The following is a 21,123-nucleotide window of genomic DNA, read 5'->3' as shown; positions in this document are numbered from 1 at the left end:
TACTGTAGATTGTCGGCATTAGAGAATCTCTGTTGTACTTTATACAACTCAGTAATTTACTAAGAATTTGTATTCTCAATCACTGCCGACAATAGCGAACACTGCCAGGAAAGCATAGAATTTGTAAAAAAAAAGGAGCTTCCAAATAGACCTGCTTTTTGCTGGCGTGTTCAGATAGTCATGCATGGATCACTGAGATTAAACTTTCCACTGTACGTTACAAGCTGTTCGTGCTAATTAGTACACTAGTAGAACATACTGTACAGAGATAGTAAGGACGGTGATTTGGCATCCATGAACTTAGGGAGGAGCTTTTATCTCTCTCCGTTACACTTAGAAAGATTACAATGGAGAGAGATAAAAGCTTATCCCTAAGTTCCTGGATGCCAAATCACCATCCTTAGTATCTCTGTAAAGTATGTTGTACTAGTGTACTAATTAGCACGAACAGCATGCAAAGTACAGTGGCAAGTTTAATCTTTCTATGTATAATGGAGAGAGATAAAAGCTCCTCCCTAAGTTCCTGGATGCCAAAGCACTGTCCTTAGTATCTCTGTACAGTATTTTCTATTGGAGTACTAATTAGCACGGACAGCTAAGTAGTACCCTAATAGAACATACTGTACAGAGATAATAAGTATGGTGATTTGGCATCCAGGAACTTAGGGAGGAGCTTTTATCTCTCTCCATTATACATAGAAAGATTAAACTTGCCACTCTATGTTACAAGCTGTTTGTGCTAATTAGTACACTAGTAGAACATACTGTACAGAGATACTAAGGATGGTGATTTGGCATCCAGGAACTTAGGGAGGAGCTTTTATCTCTCTCTGCTGTAATCTTTCTAAGTATAATGGAGAGAGAAAAGAGCTCATCCCTAAGTTCCTGGATGCCAAATTACTGTGATTAGCATTTCTGTACAGTATTTCCTATCTAGCTAGAAACCCTGCATCCTGTGCAAGCTGGGCGAACAACTGGAGGGGACCTGACACACGGTTGCTTGCTTCTTCCCTTTGCAGTATCACATAAACTAGTGGTTGGTCTGCCTTGAAAGCCAAGAGTCTCCTCTTTTGTGTGGTACCAGTCCTGAGTCTCTGGGACACCCAGAACCAGAGATATCAGTACACAAAGTGGACCCATTTTCCCATAGACTGTAATGCGCCCATTAATTCAGACCCACCAAGGGTTCTGACACTTGCCATGAGCCTTGTGGGGGTCATAGAAACTTGGGGATGGTATCCTCCAGTAGCTAATTGTCTCAACTTCCATATCAACATAATTCTGAGCTGATTGGACCCTCAGAACTGGAGACATTAAGCTTTAAGCCTATTTTAATTGAATTTAATTTAATAGCATACATAAACCGAACGTCAATGGACCATTGCTTTAACACGTTCATTTGTATTTTTCCACAGTACTTTTATTTATTGATTTATTGGTTTCTCTTTTTGGGTCCCGACAGACAATTAATATTTTTGACAGCATCTCTGACCTCCACTGGTTAATCCCCACCTTCCCCTCACCCTTCCCCCTCCCCTTTATGCTGTTAGGGGACTCGGATGCTCATATCGGAAAACACAGTATTTTCCACAGCCTCCCCCTACCCCATCCTCTTTCCCACAGCCTTCCCCTACCCCATCCCCTTTCCCACTGCCTCCCCCTATCCCAACCCCCATCATTGTGTAATGCCGGACATAACACAATGAAGCCCAGCCATATCAGTGAGATCCATGCAGGGCTTCATTGTGTACAGTATTAAAAGAGTTAAAAGAGTAAAAAAAGTGTTAAAAAAATTCCCTGTGTGTCCTTTCTATTCTGTATTGTGGGCGTCCCCGCTAGCTCAGCCGAAATGATCGGATCTGCTCTGGACTCCTGCGTTCTCAGGAGACTGTGTCTGCCGCTATTTTAATAAAGACCGCGGAGATACAACAGTACACACAGGATTTATCAACATACATTTATATAATTAGAGATGTACTATTTCATTATATATGCATCTAGGACGTGACACGCTGTCCACCTATGTGCATTTCTCTCCGTTATAGGGCTTCCTCAGGGCTATAGTCATTGGTGTTGGTTTATGCCTTAGGGGACTTGGAAGCTCATACTGTATTTCAAAAGCACAGTATTTTTGCCTGCCTCCCCCTACCCCCATCACCCTTCTTCACTGGGAGCCTGCACAGTTCATGCAGTAGACAGGTCAGGTTACAAGACATGTGCAACCGTATACTGTGTATGAAAATCACATAGAAAACTGCAGTCGCATTGATACTGTAGATATGTAAATGGTACAGTAGCAGTGATCCCTTCTCATTAAGTACAACACAGATTCTCACAACACAGATTCTCTAACACCGACGACCTACAGTACTGTGTTGCTCAAACAGTTAGTTGCGTCAGAATACACTAATTTTTATTTACTGGTATGTCTACAGGTGCTCATTACCACTGTGTAGATAGCAAATGAGTCGCTCCTGCAGATTTACCCCGATTTGTGTGAAACCTGTGTGCACCCTTCCATTGAATGTTTTACAATGGATTACACAGAAAAAATAATAAAGTGAAGGTCACAGGAACACACTAAAAATAACATTGGCACTTTGGGAATCGAACCCGGGACTCTCAGTGTGGTAGGTGGGAACCTTCATCACTAGCCTACAACACTGCATGGAAGATTCTCAAGTTCATGTGTAAAAGTACTGCAAAGAGCGATTCCTTCCCATTGGTGTTGGTTTATGCCGTTAGGGGACTCGGACGCTCATTTATTACACTGTACATACTGTAAAGTCAATGAGCTACATTATTCCTTTCACACATTAGTTGTGTCTGCATACACAAGTGTTTTAACATGTTCATTTGCGTCTGTATAACCTATACACACAGTGATTTGGCATCCAGGAAATTAGGGAGGAGCTTTTACGTCTCCCCATTATACTTAATACTACGGGATTTGGACGCTCACATATACCTAACATCAACAGACCATACTGTATCTGTAACTTCTTCATTTGTATCTGTATATGCTGTACTATTTGCATCTGTACTGTATATACTGATATAGACTGTATGACATACTATAGCATAATGTAGCACAATGAGACGAACCAGTACAGTAATTCTTAAGCTGTAGTTCAGTATTGTATTTTAATGGAGACCACACACATGCGCATTTGTGATTTTAAAAAGCGACATCTGGTGGATAATCTTAGGTATTACACTCAAAGGTAACGCCAAACGCTCTGTGCGCCACCGTTCAACTAGGCACGCCTCCTTGCGCCCAGGCACGCTGTGTATGCCTGATCATGACTAACGACTCAGTCAGCCAAGATAACAGAGGACCCATCCATAAGAATGCTTTCAAAAATAGAACTGTTAATAGTTTATTTTTATCAATTAAGAAAATGCAAAGTGAAAGAACAGAGGATACATCTAAATCAAATCAATATTTGGTGTGACCACTCTTTGCCTTCAAAAATTCTTCTAGGTACACTTTTGAAGGAACTCGGCAGGGAGGTTGTTCCAAACACATTGGAGAACTAACCACAGTACTGCTCTCTAGCCCTTTGGCAAACTGCCTTCTGCTCATAATGTAAGTCCTACCCAAAAAATAAGACCTAGTTAAGTCGTCAGCCAGACCAATCAGAGTACAGACACAATGCAACAACGTGCGCACTTGATAACGGACATGGTTGTGTCTAATAAATAATGAATAAATGTAGATTGTTGTACATGACTTAATGTACATGAATAAATGTAGATTGTTGTACATGACTTAATGTACATGAATAAATGTAGATTGTTGTACATGAATAAATGTACATGAATAAATGTAGATTGTTGTACGTGAATAAATGTACATGAATAAATGTAGATTGTTTTACGTGAATAAATGTACATGAATAAATGTAGATTGTTGTACGTGAAGAAATGTACAGGAATAAATGCAGATTGTTGCACATGAATAAATGTAGATTGTTGTACATGAATAAATGTAGATTGTTTTACCATACATCAAAAATAAGACATCCCCATAAAATAAACCCAAATGCGTCTTTTGGAGCAAATATTAATATAAAACCTGGGGCCTAATTCAGACCTGGTCGCACGCAGGCTATTCTTTGCACTGCTGTGACCTTGTAATTGCCGCCTAGAATGGAGGGGGTAAACGCTGTGCAGAGAGCTGCACAGTTTCTGCACAGTGCAGGACTTACTCAGCCGTTGTGACGATCTGGGATGTTGCTGACATCATGAACCCTCCCCGTGGAAACGGCTGGGCACGCCTGCGTTTTTCCAGACACTCCCAGAAAACGGTGAGTTGCCGCCCATGAGTGCCATCTTCCTGTCAATCTTCTTGCAATCGCCGGTACAATCATTTTTTTCATTCGTTTCGTCGCTGCCCAGCGACCTGCGTATTGCGGGTCACATGCATGTGCAGTACAGACCCGATTGCATGGCTGCGAAAAAATGCAGCATGCGATCGGGTCTGAATGACCCCCCTGGTCTTATTTTGGGGAAATACGGTATATGCAGAGCTGATCCAAGTCTGCAAAAATTGCTACCGGATTGCATGCATGGAAATAAATGCATACTTTTACTCATATGTAGAACTGCTTGCATCTTTGTGGACAAACCACTCCTTTCAGTATGCTTAGTTTATCTGTTACCATTACCAAGGCACACTTACACCAGTTTATACATGATACAAAAGGTAAATGTGGGAACATGTGTACAGAGTATGCTTCTGGCCAACACTGCATAGCCCACAGTTGCTGGAAATGTCTATTCTTTCTGAATATTGCAAATGTGAGAAATCCCTGTGACAACCCAGATAAGCCCCTTGGTCTGAATTCAGGGTTGATCACAAAATCTTTCTCTAGTGGGCAAAATCACATTGAACTGCAGGGGAGGCAGATACAACATGTGCAGAGAGAATTAGATTTGGGTGGGGTGTGTTCAAACTGAAATCTAAATTGCAGTGTAAAAATAAAGCAGCCGGTATTTACCCTGCACAGAAACAAAATAACCCACCCAAATCTAACTCTCTCTGCACATGTTATATCTGCACCACCTGCAGTGCACATTAGTGAAAGATTTTAGCTTTGCGAACAACCCTAAATTAGGCCCCTTGAGTCACATGAGGAGATGAGACTGAAATGCATACTCAGGTTACACACATTCTTTCTGCAGTCACTTACAAAGCATGCACAGCATGAGAACATACAAGATGCACTACACAAACATGTGAATGCTCAATCAATCAGGCCCAACCTTTGCATATCTACGTTGGTGAAACTGGTACCAGATGGGTACTTCCGCTCTCTCATCTGGCGAGACTGTCCAAAATCAATGAAATTCTGGATGGATATGATATTCATTCTCTGGGGTGCATAAAGCAGAATCTAGAACAATGGAGGAAGTTAGGGTGCCCACTTAAGGCCTGGCACCTGAAGGCAACCGTATTCCATTGTCTCCTGTATTTACACCCCTGCTCCCGTAGCTCATACTGACGAGATTGGCATGTACATATATTTTTACGAATGTCTTGGGAACTTAATTTTTCTCCCCCCTTGATCATGGTGTGATCTGATAAAACTCATTCCCATCCACTTGCCTCGATTTATCTCTTGTTGCTGAAATCTATGGCAGCCTCATGTATTCCATCTATAGAGTGTTTGGAATTTTTTTTATCATATTTGCTTCACTTTGTGGTTGTTACTGTCATTTGATATACTGTTGCTCCTTAAAATTGTCTTTAAAAAATGACTCAAACAATCAATCCTAACTAACATTGATTTAAAGGCTGGAGTGTTGTGGGGTATGCAGATATTACTAGAAAAAAATATTAGCTAGCTGTCATAGCCTCATTTTCTAAAAAGGATTTATTGTTAGTCTATGATTCACTGGTTGTTGAAACTCTATATATCTCTAAGATTAAGCTGCAAAGACTTATTTTTCTTACTTCATCTACTTAAACCTCAAGAGCAACACTCAATGGGAAAGGTGATTACCAAAGAATAAGTCTAAAGTGAAGCAAACTCGTGCTTATACTGATGTGGTTGACATGTTCAGGTTTCTTTTCAATAAACAGTAAATCTGTCATTTATATTTAATTTGCAAAAGAGTCATGAAAATAGCAGCTAATGCTGACTTAGTAAACTCCCATGTAATAATAAGATGCGTGATAGGAGACACGTGCACTTATTTATTGTATGTGAAAACATATTAAAAGTCACAGTACAGCTAAATCATTAAGTCAACAGCAACTCATTTCTGAGAACGTCATTTACTTGTAGGGGCGTAGTTAAATTAACTGTTGGTAAAATGAACAATTAAGCAGAACTCATCACTTATCCCTGAACAGTAATCATGCTGAGCTAATTATGCAAGCACTATTTTCTGAGTAATAAATGGCATGACATCGTTTTGGAAAATGTATATCATCAAGAAGTAACAGGGAGTATCCTCAACAACACATATTTTGTTTACTATATGTAAACTTATTTGGCACATAACCCAGTACATTTACATTATGAGACTGGAATGTAATAAAAACATTGAAACATTGCTATCACTGATTTAAATGTTACCTCTTTGTATTTCTCACTGACGTGTTCCAAGCTAAGCGAATACACATGATTTCTGCCGCCGACAAATAATCTTTCTTGATACTCATCCAAATACATGGTACATAGTTCAAGAGTTCCATGTGAACTCTGGAAGACTGACGTTCTGTTTAAATCCCGCAGTACTGAAATACAAATCATTAAGTTAAATTCTATAAACAATATGACATTGAACCATAAATGTAAATATTATATATACTATATAGTTCATGGAGTTTTTATTTATTTTTTAAATAAACTTTTGTGGAAATGTTAATTAAAGGTGAGAATATGTTTTTGTCATGGAGTTTCTGTAGTCAATAAGACAAATGTGAGAAATTGATGTTACGATAGTGCGCTGTTAACAGACAGTGTATTGCAGCGGAAGAACACACAAAGAGTAATCACCCAATACTCCACAAAAGCAAACAAACAAGAAAGGAGTGTGCTCAATCTCCGCGCACAACTGTTTGAAACATGTATACCCTTCACCTCCATACAAACAAGGTCACAAGTAAATGCAGTATACTAAGCTTTAAATGTCCGACTTCTTTTGCCAGATTGTTCACAATGGTGAATTTTGGAAGTTTCTTCAATTCCAAAAGATAACGGTTCTGCAAAATTGTGTTCCAAACCAGTGCTTGATAACAGCGGAATGGGGGACACAAGAAATAAAAACAATGATAGTGCAGTAGTAAAAACAAGGCTAATGTTTTAATTACAAGTTGCACTTACAGAAAGATAGAGTTAAAATCGCATGTAAAAACCCAGTGGCACACAGGGGCACAGCAAGACAGCTCACGGACGTCTACAGATGGTCTCCAAGGGGTAGCGACGGCCTCAAAGCCGGAATTTGAAGTCGTCAGTCCTCGAGGTAGCAGGCAGCGTCCTTAGGTGTCCACAAGAGTAAAGAGTCCACAACCACACTTAACGCGTTTCGGATCACATAGGATCCTTCATCAGAAGTGTGGTAAGAGTCCATGTACAGTCCTTTTAAAGACCTCCTAATCATAAAATCCAAGACACATGTGCAAATCAATTGAAATCACTTCCTTCCGGCGGATATTACACCGATCGGAAGTTGTGTATGCGTTCCAGCGTGGATTTATATCGTAAAATTACCAAACATACAGAATATTAAAATACACAGCACCTTCATCCCCATATCCACGAGCTGCATCAATAAGAAACAGCCAAACAATGCTGGTACGCAATAGACAGAACAAACGGGGAAGTGACCATATGAGTTTATAAACGTCCGGGCGGATGTGACGTAACCCGGAAGTCCGGTATGCGTTCCAGCGCCGGTCTGCGCACCATCGTCCTTTTCGTTAGCAATCCCTATAGCTTCTTTTAATTCAAGGATATGTTTTGCTTGGGCGATCATGCGCATTCCGGCGCTGGCTCACACTTCGCAAATAAAACAATCAGTTGAATAATAATCTAGAACACAAAAAGATATGTAAATATTTCATCCTATTCAATTCTTAACATAAATAAATATAACGAGGAGAATATGATCCGGACACCAAGATTTAAGGAAAAGAAGATATAACCTCGTGATCTCAAACAAGAAAACATCCTAAATCAAAATCACTATTCAGACCTTTTGGAACTAGGGTTTTTAATTGATAAATCCATCGAGTTTCCGCCATGGCTAATCTTTTATCTATATCCCTAGTTCTAGATTTTGGAAGTATCAATTCTATTCCATAAAAGGTTTTTATATGGCATTCATTTTTTCCATGATGTTTCTTAAAATGTGCTGGAACAGTGTGTGTCTCAAGTCCTTTTCTAATGTTGTATATGTGTTCTGCCAACCTCGTTTTCAACGCCCTCGAGGTCCGTCCCACATATCGAAGTCCACATGTACATTCGAACACATACACAACATTCCTAGAATTACAGGAAATAAACTGATTGATGGGATATATTTGTCCATCAACTACAAATTCCTTAAATTTGTTGGAATTACTTTTGACTGTTCTGCACATTAGACAGCTTCCACAACGGTGGAAACCTTTCGTACGTATACTCTGGCGAATGTCAGTTTCCAGACTACTTTTCACCAATTTGTCCTTTAGTGCCGGAGCTCGTCTATAGATGAACGACGGATACTTAGGTATATAATCAGAAAGAACAGGATCTTGCAATAAGAGCTTCCAATTGGCTCTAAATATTTTTTCCACATTTTTATAACTATTACTGTATTGACTGATAAATGCCCATTGATATCTGTCATTTTTTTCCTCCCCCTCAGTAGTGTTAGTTTTCAACAAATCCTTTCTCTCCACCTTAGAAATTCTCTCTCTAGCTTTTTCAATGGTGGATGTGGCATACCCCTTTCTAGAAAAACGTCCTGATATTTCATTGAGTTGGTTTTCACATACAGTAGCATCACTACAATTACGCTTCACCCTTGTAAATTGGCCAAAGGGAATACCCTCTAGCCAGTTTATATGATGTAGACTTGATCTTTCTATAAAGTTGTTAGAATCCGTAGGTTTACGATAGGTTTTGGTTTTCAACATGCCACTTTCACTATAGATACATAAATCCAGAAAATGTATTTGTGCTTTACTGTATTCAAAGGTGAATTTAATTGACAAATTGTTTATATTCAATCCATCTTGAAAAGAGAGAAGAGATTCTTCATCACCTGTCCATATAAAAAGGACATCGTCGATGAAACGTTGCCAGGATACCAGGCCCGCCCCCAGCATGCCGCCCATCCATATCTGTTGTTCTTCCCAATGGGCCATGAATAAATTGGCATAACTGGGGGCGAACCTGGTACCCATGGCTGTCCCAACGATCTGTAAATAAAAAACTCCATCAAATACGAAATAATTATTCATAAGGATGAATTCTATCCCTTCTAGTACAAATTCCTTCAAAGGTTCACTTAGATCACTTTTATCTAAAAAGAAAGAGACAGCTCTTAAACCCTCTTCTTTATGTATTATTGTATATAGTGTGCCCACATCGGCACTACATAAAAAGGAATTATTATCCCAAGGGAGATCTCTCAATTTACACAAGACATCCCCTGTATCTTTAAGATACGCCCTTGTGGTTCGGACCAATGGCTGGAGATAATGATCTATTAGGGCCGATAAATTAGAGGTGATACTGTCACACCCAGAGATGATCGGGCGTCCTGGGGGATTCTGACTGTCTTTATGCACCTTAGGTAGGGTGTAAATGGTCGGAATAGTGGGGTTCTTAATATTTATAAAATCCAATTCTTTTTGTGTAATGACCTCTCTCGCCAAGGCCTTTTTTGTAAGTTCTTGAAGTTCCTTCTCTATCCTATTAGTCGGGTCACCTTTTAATTTCTTATAAGTTGTCCCGTCATTGAGCTGTCTGAGTACTTCTTCCATATATTTACTTTTGTCCATTAGGACAACCACCCCACCCTTATCGGCTGGCTTTATTATTAATTCCAAATCATCTTTCAATGATCTAATAGCTTGGAATTCTTTTTTAGTCAAATTAAGTTTTCTATTATCTTTCCCATTAGTTTTATTTAGAGTTTGTTCAATTTCACTACAAACTATTTTATTGAAACTTTCTATTTGGCTACCTTTAAAAAAGGTGGGGTAGAAAGTTGAGGGAGGTTTAAACTGTGACGTGTCACTCATTACAGAGACATTATCTACTGGTGTTTCCTTCTCTTTATTAATGAAAAATCTTTTAACAGTTATTTTTCTGATAAACTTTTGTATGTCAATAAAGACGTCAAAAGGATTGGGTTGATATGATGGTGCAAATTTAAGCCCCTTTTTTAGGACTTTTTCTTCATTAATATCTAAGACCCTTGAACTTAAATTAAAGATCTTTACATCCTCCTCATGTGTTGATTCCAGGGGTTCTATAGGAATAACAGCTACCTTTTTTTGGGCAGAATTTCTTTCTTTGTTTTTATTCCCTGATCTTTTTCCTCTAAATCTCTTTTTTGTATTTTTTACCTTAGCTTTCTTGGGGTTCTCGGATCCCAGTTTAAATGGGCCGAGTGTGATTTGGAATTGAAATTAGAAGTGGGGCGATCTTCATCGCCCACTAGAGGGAGTCCTGAAAATCTATTTGAGGTATAAATATCTCTTGGTGGTACATCGGGAAAGGTTTTTCGTGTGTTCCACCTAGGATATTGATCTCGCTCCCAATTGGAACAATATCTATTTTCATTGCTTGAGTATTTATTCCTCATTGGCCGAGAGTCCCCAGATTCAACCGGGTCATGGGTATAATTACGATCATAGCCCCATCTTTTATTCTGTATTGGTTTTTTGGGGGGAGGAGCATTTTTTCTCCATTTTGGGGTTTTATCCACAGGGACATTATTTTCAGGTGCTTCCTGTAATTGAATTGCACCTGTATCCCTCAAATATTTTTTGTGTTTTTTTTCCCTTAGTTCTTTAGTATTTTTATTAATTTTTTTCAGAAGTTCTTTTTCAGCATTTCTAAAGTCTTCCAAATCTTTATAGGGGGTAACTAGTGACTGTAGTACATTAATTTCCTCGTTCAATGTTGATATTGTACTCTTTCTTTCTCTAATAATGAGATCTATCAATGCAAGAGAGCATTTATTTAAAATAGAATCCCATTCTTTTCTAAAAGAGTCATCGCCAGTACTAAAGGAAGGTGTTTTGATAATTTTCAATCCCTTTGGTACTAACTGATCAGCTTGGTATTTCTCTAAAGTCACTAGTTCCCACCATAATCTATTCTCTTTAAGCATTAAAATCTCTAATTTTTTAAAGACACTGTCTAAATCATCATCACAGACATCAATAATATCATTAGTTTTTGAAAAGGTGGAAAAAATCAAATCAAAATCACTATTCAGACCTTTTGGAACTAGGGTTTTTTGATTTAGGATGTTTTCTTGTTTGAGATCACGAGGTTATATCTTCTTTTCCTTAAATCTTGGTGTCCGGATCATATTCTCCTCGTTATATTTATTTATGTTAAGAATTGAATAGGATGAAATATTTACATATCTTTTTGTGTTCTAGATTATTATTCAACTGATTGTTTTATTTGCGAAGTGTGAGCCAGCGCCGGAATGCGCATGATCGCCCAAGCAAAACATATCCTTGAATTAAAAGAAGCTATAGGGATTGCTAACGAAAAGGACGATGGTGCGCAGACCGGCGCTGGAACGCATACCGGACTTCCGGGTTACGTCACATCCGCCCAGACGTTTATAAACTCATATGGTCACTTCCCCGTTTGTTCTGTCTATTGCGTACCAGCATTGTTTGGCTGTTTCTTATTGATGCAGCTCGTGGATATGGGGATGAAGGTGCTGTGTATTTTAATATTCTGTATGTTTGGTAATTTTACGATATAAATCCACGCTGGAACGCATACACAACTTCCGATCGGTGTAATATCCGCCGGAAGGAAGTGATTTCAATTGATTTGCACATGTGTCTTGGATTTTATGATTAGGAGGTCTTTAAAAGGACTGTACATGGACTCTTACCACACTTCTGATGAAGGATCCTATGTGATCCGAAACGCGTTAAGTGTGGTTGTGGACTCTTTACTCTTGTGGACACCTAAGGACGCTGCCTGCTACCTCGAGGACTGATGACTTCAAATTCCGGCTTTGAGGCCGTCGCTACCCCTTGGAGACCATCTGTAGACGTCCGTGAGCTGTCTTGCTGTGCCCCTGTGTGCCACTGGGTTTTTACATGCGATTTTAACTCTATCTTTCTGTAAGTGCAACTTGTAATTGAAACATTAGCCTTGTTTTTACTACTGCACTATCATTGTTTTTATTTCTTGTGTCCCCCATTCCGCTGTTATCAAGCACTGGTTTGGAACACAATTTTGCAGAACCGTTTTCTTTTGGAATTGAAGAAACTTCCAAAATTCACCATTGTGAACAATCTGGCAAAAGAAGTCGGACATTTAAAGCTTAGTATACTGCATTTACTTGTGACCTTGTTTGTATCGAGGTGAAGGGTATACATGTTTCAAACAGTTGTGCGTGGAGATTGAGCACACTCCTTTCTTGTTTGTTTGCTTTTGTGGAGTATTGGGTGATTACTCTTTGTGTGTTCTTCCGCTGCAATACACTGTCTGTTAACAGCGCACTATCGTAACATCAATTTCTCACATTTGTCTGTTCATTCATCCTTGTTTGTTACTCGGTGCTGCAGGCATGTTTACATTTAGAGAAAGTCGTAAAGATTTGATTTTTTCCACCTTTTCAAAAACTAATGATATTATTGATGTCTGTGATGATGATTTAGACAGTGTCTTTAAAAAATTAGAGATTTTAATGCTTAAAGAGAATAGATTATGGTGGGAACTAGTGACTTTAGAGAAATACCAAGCTGATCAGTTAGTACCAAAGGGATTGAAAATTATCAAAACACCTTCCTTTAGTACTGGCGATGACTCTTTTAGAAAAGAATGGGATTCTATTTTAAATAAATGCTCTCTTGCATTGATAGATCTCATTATTAGAGAAAGAAAGAGTACAATATCAACATTGAACGAGGAAATTAATGTACTACAGTCACTAGTTACCCCCTATAAAGATTTGGAAGACTTTAGAAATGCTGAAAAAGAACTTCTGAAAAAAATTAATAAAAATACTAAAGAACTAAGGGAAAAAAAACACAAAAAATATTTGAGGGATACAGGTGCAATTCAATTACAGGAAGCACCTGAAAATAATGTCCCTGTGGATAAAACCCCAAAATGGAGAAAAAATGCTCCTCCCCCCAAAAAACCAATACAGAATAAAAGATGGGGCTATGATCGTAATTATACCCATGACCCGGTTGAATCTGGGGACTCTCGGCCAATGAGGAATAAATACTCAAGCAATGAAAATAGATATTGTTCCAATTGGGAGCGAGATCAATATCCTAGGTGGAACACACGAAAAACCTTTCCCGATGTACCACCAAGAGATATTTATACCTCAAATAGATTTTTAGGACTCCCTCTAGTGGGCGATGAAGATCGCCCCACTTCTAATTTCAATTCCAAATCACACTCGGCCCATTTAAACTGGGATCCGAGAACCCCAAGAAAGCTAAGGTAAAAAATACAAAAAAGAGATTTAGAGGAAAAAGATCAGGGAATAAAAACAAAGAAAGAAATTTTGCCAAAAAAAAAGGTAGCTGTTATTCCTATAGAACCCCTGGAATCAACACATGAGGAGGATGTAAAGATCTTTAATTTAAGTTCAAGGGTCTTAGATATTAATGAAGAAAAAGTCCTAAAAAAGGGGCTTAAATTTGCACCATCATATCAACCCAATCCTTTTGACGTCTTTATTGACATACAAAAGTTTATCAGAAAAATAACTGTTAAAAGATTTTTCATTAATAAAGAGAAGGAAACACCTGTAGATAATGTCTCTGTAATGAGTGACACGTCACAGTTTAAACCTCCCTCAACTTTCTACCCCACCTTTTTTAAAGGTAGCCAAATAGAAAGTTTCAATAAAATAGTTGTAGTGAAATTGAACAAACTCTAAATAAAACTAATGGGAAAGATAATAGAAAACTTAATTTGACTAAAAAAGAATTCCAAGCTATTAGATCATTGAAAGATGATTTGGAATTAATAATAAAGCCAGCCGATAAGGGTGGGGGGTTGTCCTAATGGACAAAAGTAAATATATGGAAGAAGTACTCAGACAGCTCAATGACGGGACAACTTATAAGAAATTAAAAGGTGACCCGACTAATAGGATAGAGAAGGAACTTCAAGAACTTACAAAAAAGGCCTTGGCGAGAGAGGTCATTACACAAAAATAATTGGATTTTATAAATATTAAGAACCCCACTATTCCGACCATTTACACCCTACCTAAGGTGCATAAAGACAGTCAGAATCCCCCAGGATGCCCGATCATCTCTGGGTGTGACAGTATCACCTCTAATTTATCGGCCCTAATAGATCATTATCTCCAGCCATTGGTCCGAACCACAAGGGTGTATCTTAAAGATACAGGGGATGTCTTGTGTAAATTGAGAGATCTCCCTTGGGATAATAATTCCTTTTTATGTAGTGCCGATGTGGGCACACTATATACAATAATACATAAAGAAGAGGGTTTAAGAGCTGTCTCTTTCTTTTTAGATAAAAGTGATCTAAGTGAACCTTTGAAGGAATTTGTACTAGAAGGGATAGAATTCATCCTTATGAATAATTATTTCGTATTTGATGGAGTTTTTTATTTACAGATCGTTGGGACAGCCATGGGTACCAGGTTCGCCCCCAGTTATGCCAATTTATTCATGGCCCATTGGGAAGAACAACAGATATGGATGGGCGGCATGCTGGGGGCGGGCCTGGTATCCTGGCAACGTTTCATCGACGATGTCCTTTTTATATGGACAGGTGATGAAGAATCTCTTCTCTCTTTTCAAGATGGATTGAATATAAACAATTTGTCAATTAAATTCACCTTTGAATACATTAAAGCACAAATACATTTTCTGGATTTATGTATCTATAGTGAAAGTGGCATGTTGAAAACTAAAACTTATCGTAAACCTACGGATTCTAACAACTTTATAGAAAGATCAAGTCTACATCATATAAACTGGCTAGAGGGTATTCCCTTTGGCCAATTTACAAGGGTGAAGCGTAATTGTAGTGATGCTACTGTATGTGAAAACCAACTCAATGAAATATCAGGACGTTTTTCTAGAAAGGGGTATGCCACATCCACCACTGAAAAAGCTAGAGAGAGAATTTCTAAGGTGGAGAGAAAGGATTTGTTGAAAACTAACACTACTGAGGGGGAGGAAAAAAATGACAGATATCAATGGGCATTTATCAGTCAATACAGTAATAGTTATAAAAATGTGGAAAAAATATTTAGAGCCAATTGGAAGCTCTTATTACAAGATCCTGTTCTTTCTGATTATATACCTAAGTATCCGTCGTTCATCTATAGACGAGCTCCGGCACTAAAGGACAAATTGGTGAAAAGTAGTCTGGAAACTGACATTCGCCAGAGTATACGTACGAAAGGTTTCCACCGTTGTGGAAGCTGTCTAATGTGCAGAACAGTCAAAAGTAATTCCAACAAATTTAAGGAATTTGTAGTTGATGGACAAATATATCCCATCAATCAGTTTATTTCCTGTAATTCTAGGAATGTTGTGTATGTGTTCGAATGTACATGTGGACTTCGATATGTGGGACGGACCTCGAGGGCGTTGAAAACGAGGTTGGCAGAACACATATACAACATTAGAAAAGGACTTGAGACACACACTGTTCCAGCACATTTTAAGAAACATCATGGAAAAAATGAATGCCATATAAAAACCTTTTATGGAATAGAATTGATACTTCCAAAATCTAGAACTAGGAATATAGATAAAAGATTAGCCATGGCGGAAACTCGATGGATTTATCAATTAAAAACCCTAGTTCCAAAAGTCTGAATAGTGATTTTGATTTAGGATGTTTTCTTGTTTGAGATCACGAGGTTATATCTTCTTTTCCTTAAATCTTGGTGTCCGGATCATATTCTCCTCGTTATATTTATTTATGTTAAGAATTGAATAGGATGAAATATTTACATATCTTTTTGTGTTCTAGATTATTATTCAACTGATTGTTTTATTTGCGAAGTGTGAGCCAGCGCCGGAATGCGCATGATCGCCCAAGCAAAACATATCCTTGAATTAAAAGAAGCTATAGGGATTGCTAAGGAAAAGGACGATGGTGCGCAGACCGGCGCTGGAACGCATACCGGACTTCCGGGTTACGTCACATCCACCCGGACGTTTATAAACTCATATGGTCACTTCCCCGTTTGTTCTGTCTATTACGTACCAGCATTGTTTGGCTGTTTCTTATTGATGCAGCTCGTGGATATGGGGATGAAGGTGCTGTGTATTTTAATATTCTGTATGTTTGGTAATTTTACGATATAAATCCACGCTGGAACGCATACACAACTTCCGATCGGTGTAATATCCGCCGGAAGGAAGTGATTTCAATTGATTTGCACATGTGTCTTGGATTTTATGATTAGGAGGTCTTTAAAAGGACTGTACATGGACTCTTACCACACTTCTGATGAAGGATCCTATGTGATCCGAAACGCGTTAAGTGTGGTTGTGGACTCTTTACCCTTGTGGACACCTAAGGACGCTGCCTGCTACCTCGAGGACTGACGACTTCAAATTCCGGCTTTGAGGCCGTCGCTACCCCTTGGAGACCATCTGTAGACGTCCGTGAGCTGTCTTGCTGTGCCCCTGTGTGCCACTGGGTTTTTACATGCGATTTTAACTCTATCTTTCTGTAAGTGCAACTTGTAATTAAAACATTAGCCTTGTTTTTACTACTGCACTATCATTGTTTTTATTTCTTGTGTCCCCCATTCCGCTGTTATCAAGCACTGGTTTGGAACACAATTTTGCAGAACCGTTATCTTTTGGAATTGAAGAAACTTCCAAAATTCACCATTGTGAACAATCTGGCAAAAGAAGTCGGACATTTAAAGCTTAGTATACTGCATTTACTTGTGACCTTGTTTGTATCGAGGTGAAGGGTATACATGTTTCAAACAGTTGTGCGCGGAGATTGAGCACACTCCTTTCTTGTTTGTAATCAATAAGACAACAAAACTGGTATATTTGATGAGGTTTATATACTTTAGACTACAAATTTCAGAGTCTACGGTCCGGGACTGACAAAATAGATGCCCCACAGAGTAATGGAGTACTGCCCCTTGTACCATAATAAGCCCCCACAGTAATTCCACTAACACCATATTAAGTCCCCATAGTAATGCCCCTGACACCATATTACGCCCCCACAGTTATGCCCCTGCCACCATATTATGTCCCACACAGTAATGCCCCTGACACCATATTATGCCCCCACAGTAATGCCCCTGTCACCATACTATGCCCCCACAATTACGCCCCTGTCACCATATTATGCCACAGTATTTGCCCTCAGGTTCTGCTCATTGTCAGGGGTTGTGCTCGTTGTCAGGGGTTGTGCTCATTGTCAGGCGCTTTACTCATTGTCAGGGGAACCCACTATTTGCACCTGCCCCTTTTAACCTTTTGAAAATGTGCCTCCCAAAATGCCCATTTTGGGAGGGACATTTTCAATACTTTGAACTGGGGCCCTCTCAGTTGTGGGGGGCAGCGGGCGGCATGCAGCCCGGGCCCTCCACTCTCTGTCAGAGAGGCTGGGCCCGGGACAGTTGTGCCCCCAGCACCTCCCTGATGGCAGCCCTGGATGTATATATGTATGTATGTTTGTTTGTTTTTCATAAGCTCTTACGTGGCTTGATTAATCTGGACCAATCTTGGTACACATACCCATCATTATCTAACTTACAATACTGGCATAGTTTAAACTAAAAAAATCCACCCCTTTTTCGTGGCCTGGGCCATAACTTATATATAAAATTCATTGATTTGTTTGTCCGATTATGCATTCGGACACTTCTGCACCAATTGCGATGAAACCAACACAAGATGGTCTGGTTGGATCCCTGCCAGGTTTAAGGCGGTTAGGGTCCTGGTCAGACCTCACAGCGGAATGCGCCGTGCAGAACTTTGACCCAGGGAGCCTGTTCTGGGTATTCCACTGGATGATTTTGGAAGAAAACTTCACAGAGTGCTAACACTGGAACCCAGAAGACATATTAGGGGGTTGGGGTCTCAGTCGAACCTCCCATTGGTGTAAGCTGGTCAGAACTTTGACCCGGGGGGGGGGGAGAGCCAGTTCTGGGCCTTCCACTGGATGTATTTTGGGTATTTTATTTGGCACTTCATGTATTTAAACAGTGCACATATACAGCACATATAGTAGTACACATTTTTTTATTTAACAGCAATTTCAAAACAACAGTGCAGAGTAAAACATTAATTATTTCACAGAAATCCAGTTAGCTAATCCAATCTATATAACAGAATCCCATTATCATACCACCTAGCTGTCATCCTGATTTATAGTTAGTTTTTGTGGTATTCTATTGCTTTAAGGAATGATGGTCAGTGCCTCCACTTCTCATGGCAGAAAAACAGTGTTTTTCTTGCAAAGGTGGCTACTGGATATATAGCCATGCCCAAATGGTTGGCTGGATTGTTGGGGGTGTGAAAACTGCCACTATGTCGTGGTCACAGGTATACATACTGCTGCCATGCCCTCCATCCTAACTTGCCTTTTTTCAATTCTGCAACTTTGCTTTATTTTCTTTTGTTATTAAGGGCACCTGAATCAAGATTTAACTATATTTTTTAAATTCTATCTAACTAGTGAGTGATGCAATGGTTAAATAATGATTACTTCTCAAACATCAACTCTATGTAGAAAAAAAGTTATTGGACACTGACAGCAAATAGATCAACAACATATTATTATTATTATCCTTTATATGGCACCACAAGGGTTCCGCAATGCCCAGTTACAGAGTACATAAACAATAGATCCACCACTTGCAGTGATTACTGCAGACACCCTTCTTGGCAAACTGTCCACAAGTTCCTGGACAACAGCAGGTGGTTTGTTTTTCCATTCCACTAAGTACAGTGACAAACTGTGACACTGAAGAAGGTCGAATCGGCCAAGAATGCACCCGTTGCTCCAATTCGTCCCAGAGGTTCTCATTGGGGTTATGATTTGGACTCTGTGCTGGCCAGTCCATTTGGGTTACAGAATTTTCTGTATACCAGTCCAGCATCACCCTGGAGTTATCAAGACCATGCATTATAACTACTGGACCCATGCAAAACCATCTGGAACAACGAAGCAGCATAACACGACCACCTCCATGCTTTACTGTAGGTACTGTACACTCTGGCATCAGTTGTTCTCCTGGCAATCGCCAAACCTAAACTCGTCCATCTGATTTGAAAAGTGTAAATCATGATTTGTCACTTCATAACACTCGCTGCCACTGTCCCATTGACCAGTTTTTATGCTCTGTACAACATTGTAAATGCTTGGTTGCATTATTCTTTGTGATTAGAGGTTTAGGAGCTGCTGCTCGCCCATAATATCTAAGTATATAGGCCTTTCTACAAAGTGTTCTTGTCGAAACCTGCATGGCCATTTAGAACTCGTGGGCAATGGTATGCATGGGATGACCCCTGTTCTTTCACAGCTCCCTGGTTAGCACTCCCCTGGGTTGCAGTTTCAAGGGTCTTCCAGGGCGAGTTGCATTCCTGCAATGACCGTACTTCTTCCACGTATTAATGGCAAAAGACACAATGGATTTAGGAGCCTTCCTAACATCCGCAATGCTTCCCACACTCATACCTCCAATCGAGTAGCCCACGATGATCCCCCTCAGTTAGCTGCTTCCAACAAGCCATTTTGTTAGCAAATGATCCAATCAGTGCCCCTTTACCCATTTTATACCTTAAGGAGTACACCATTTTGCTTGCGCAGTGGGTGTCCAATTACATAGTATATCTAGTCTATCCATGCAAGAGTTTTATTAGGACAGCTGTTTTGCAAGTTCCGCTGCTTACATTAGTTTACAGTCTACTAATATGTTTACTTTTTTTTCCCATCTTTAATGTGCCAAATTGCATTGTAGCAAGTTTCTTTGTATACTGGTAAGAAAGTGGAGTACACCTCCAAAATGATTGGTACTTTAGCAATCCTCAATGTGAAAATGGATTCATTGGCCCTCATTCCGAGTTGTTCGCTCGCTAGCTGCTTTTAGCAGCATTGCACACGCTAAGCCGCCGCCCTCTTGGAGTGTATCTTAGCTTAGCAGAATTGCGAACGAAAGATTCGCAAAATTGCTAATAGAAATTTCTTAGCAGTTTCTGAGTAGCTCCAGACTTACTCTGCCACTGCGATCAGTTCAGTCAGTTTCGTTCCTGGTTTGACGTCACAAACACACCCAGCGTTCGCCCAGGCACTCCACCGTTTCTCCAGCCACTCCCGCGTTTTTCCCAGAAACGCCAGCATTTTTTCACACACACCCATAAAACGGCCAGTTTCCGCCCAGAAACACCCACTTCCTGTCAATCACACTCCGATCACCAGAACGAAGAAAAATCCTTGTAAAGCCGTGAGTAAAATACCTAACTTTTGTGTAAAATAACTAAGCGCATGCGCTCTGCGAACCTTGCGCATGCGCAGTAAGCGACTAATCGCAATATAGCGAAACTCGGCAATGAGCGAACAACTCGGAATGAGGGCCATTATTTCTTCTCTGCTTAACAAACCTATGCACAGTGAATGCCACCTGGGACAGGTGCTTTATCAATCTTAATCTTGTTTAGATGTAACTATGCTTCCTTCTGTGTTTGACAGTAATGTTTAATGATGTGTTTGAGTTACTGTGATTCAACATATTTTCTAGCATTTTTCCTTCTTTATTTTATACATATAAAGAAAATCTATGCAAAAGGTCAGCTTTTGTTTTATCTGTATTAAAAAAAACACATTAATCAATTATCTTTAATGACCCAGTTTTCTTTTTTTATTCTTTTTATGAATCTCAAAAATGTGCTGTCTTCAACAAAATTGTTCATTTACCACCAAG

The 21,123-nt window shown here is 39.4% G+C and overlaps 1 protein-coding gene across 1 annotated transcript in view; it reads right to left on the bottom strand.

Annotated features, from left to right (window-relative positions):
• SEMA3E (semaphorin 3E) overlaps positions 1–21,123 on the bottom strand; it is a 283,348-nt gene that overhangs the window by 118,225 nt on the left and 144,000 nt on the right. The window contains exon 2 of the mRNA XM_063926934.1: positions 6,588–6,748. Coding sequence (XP_063783004.1) covers positions 6,588–6,748 — 161 coding nt within the window. The remainder of the gene's footprint in view (positions 1–6,587; positions 6,749–21,123) is intronic.

Source organism: Pseudophryne corroboree, chromosome 6 (genome assembly GCF_028390025.1).
Source record: "Pseudophryne corroboree isolate aPseCor3 chromosome 6, aPseCor3.hap2, whole genome shotgun sequence".
Taxonomy (NCBI): domain Eukaryota; kingdom Metazoa; phylum Chordata; class Amphibia; order Anura; family Myobatrachidae; genus Pseudophryne; species Pseudophryne corroboree.
Note: the sequence above shows the minus strand (reverse complement) of the source record. Positions and strands in the feature narration are given on the sequence as shown.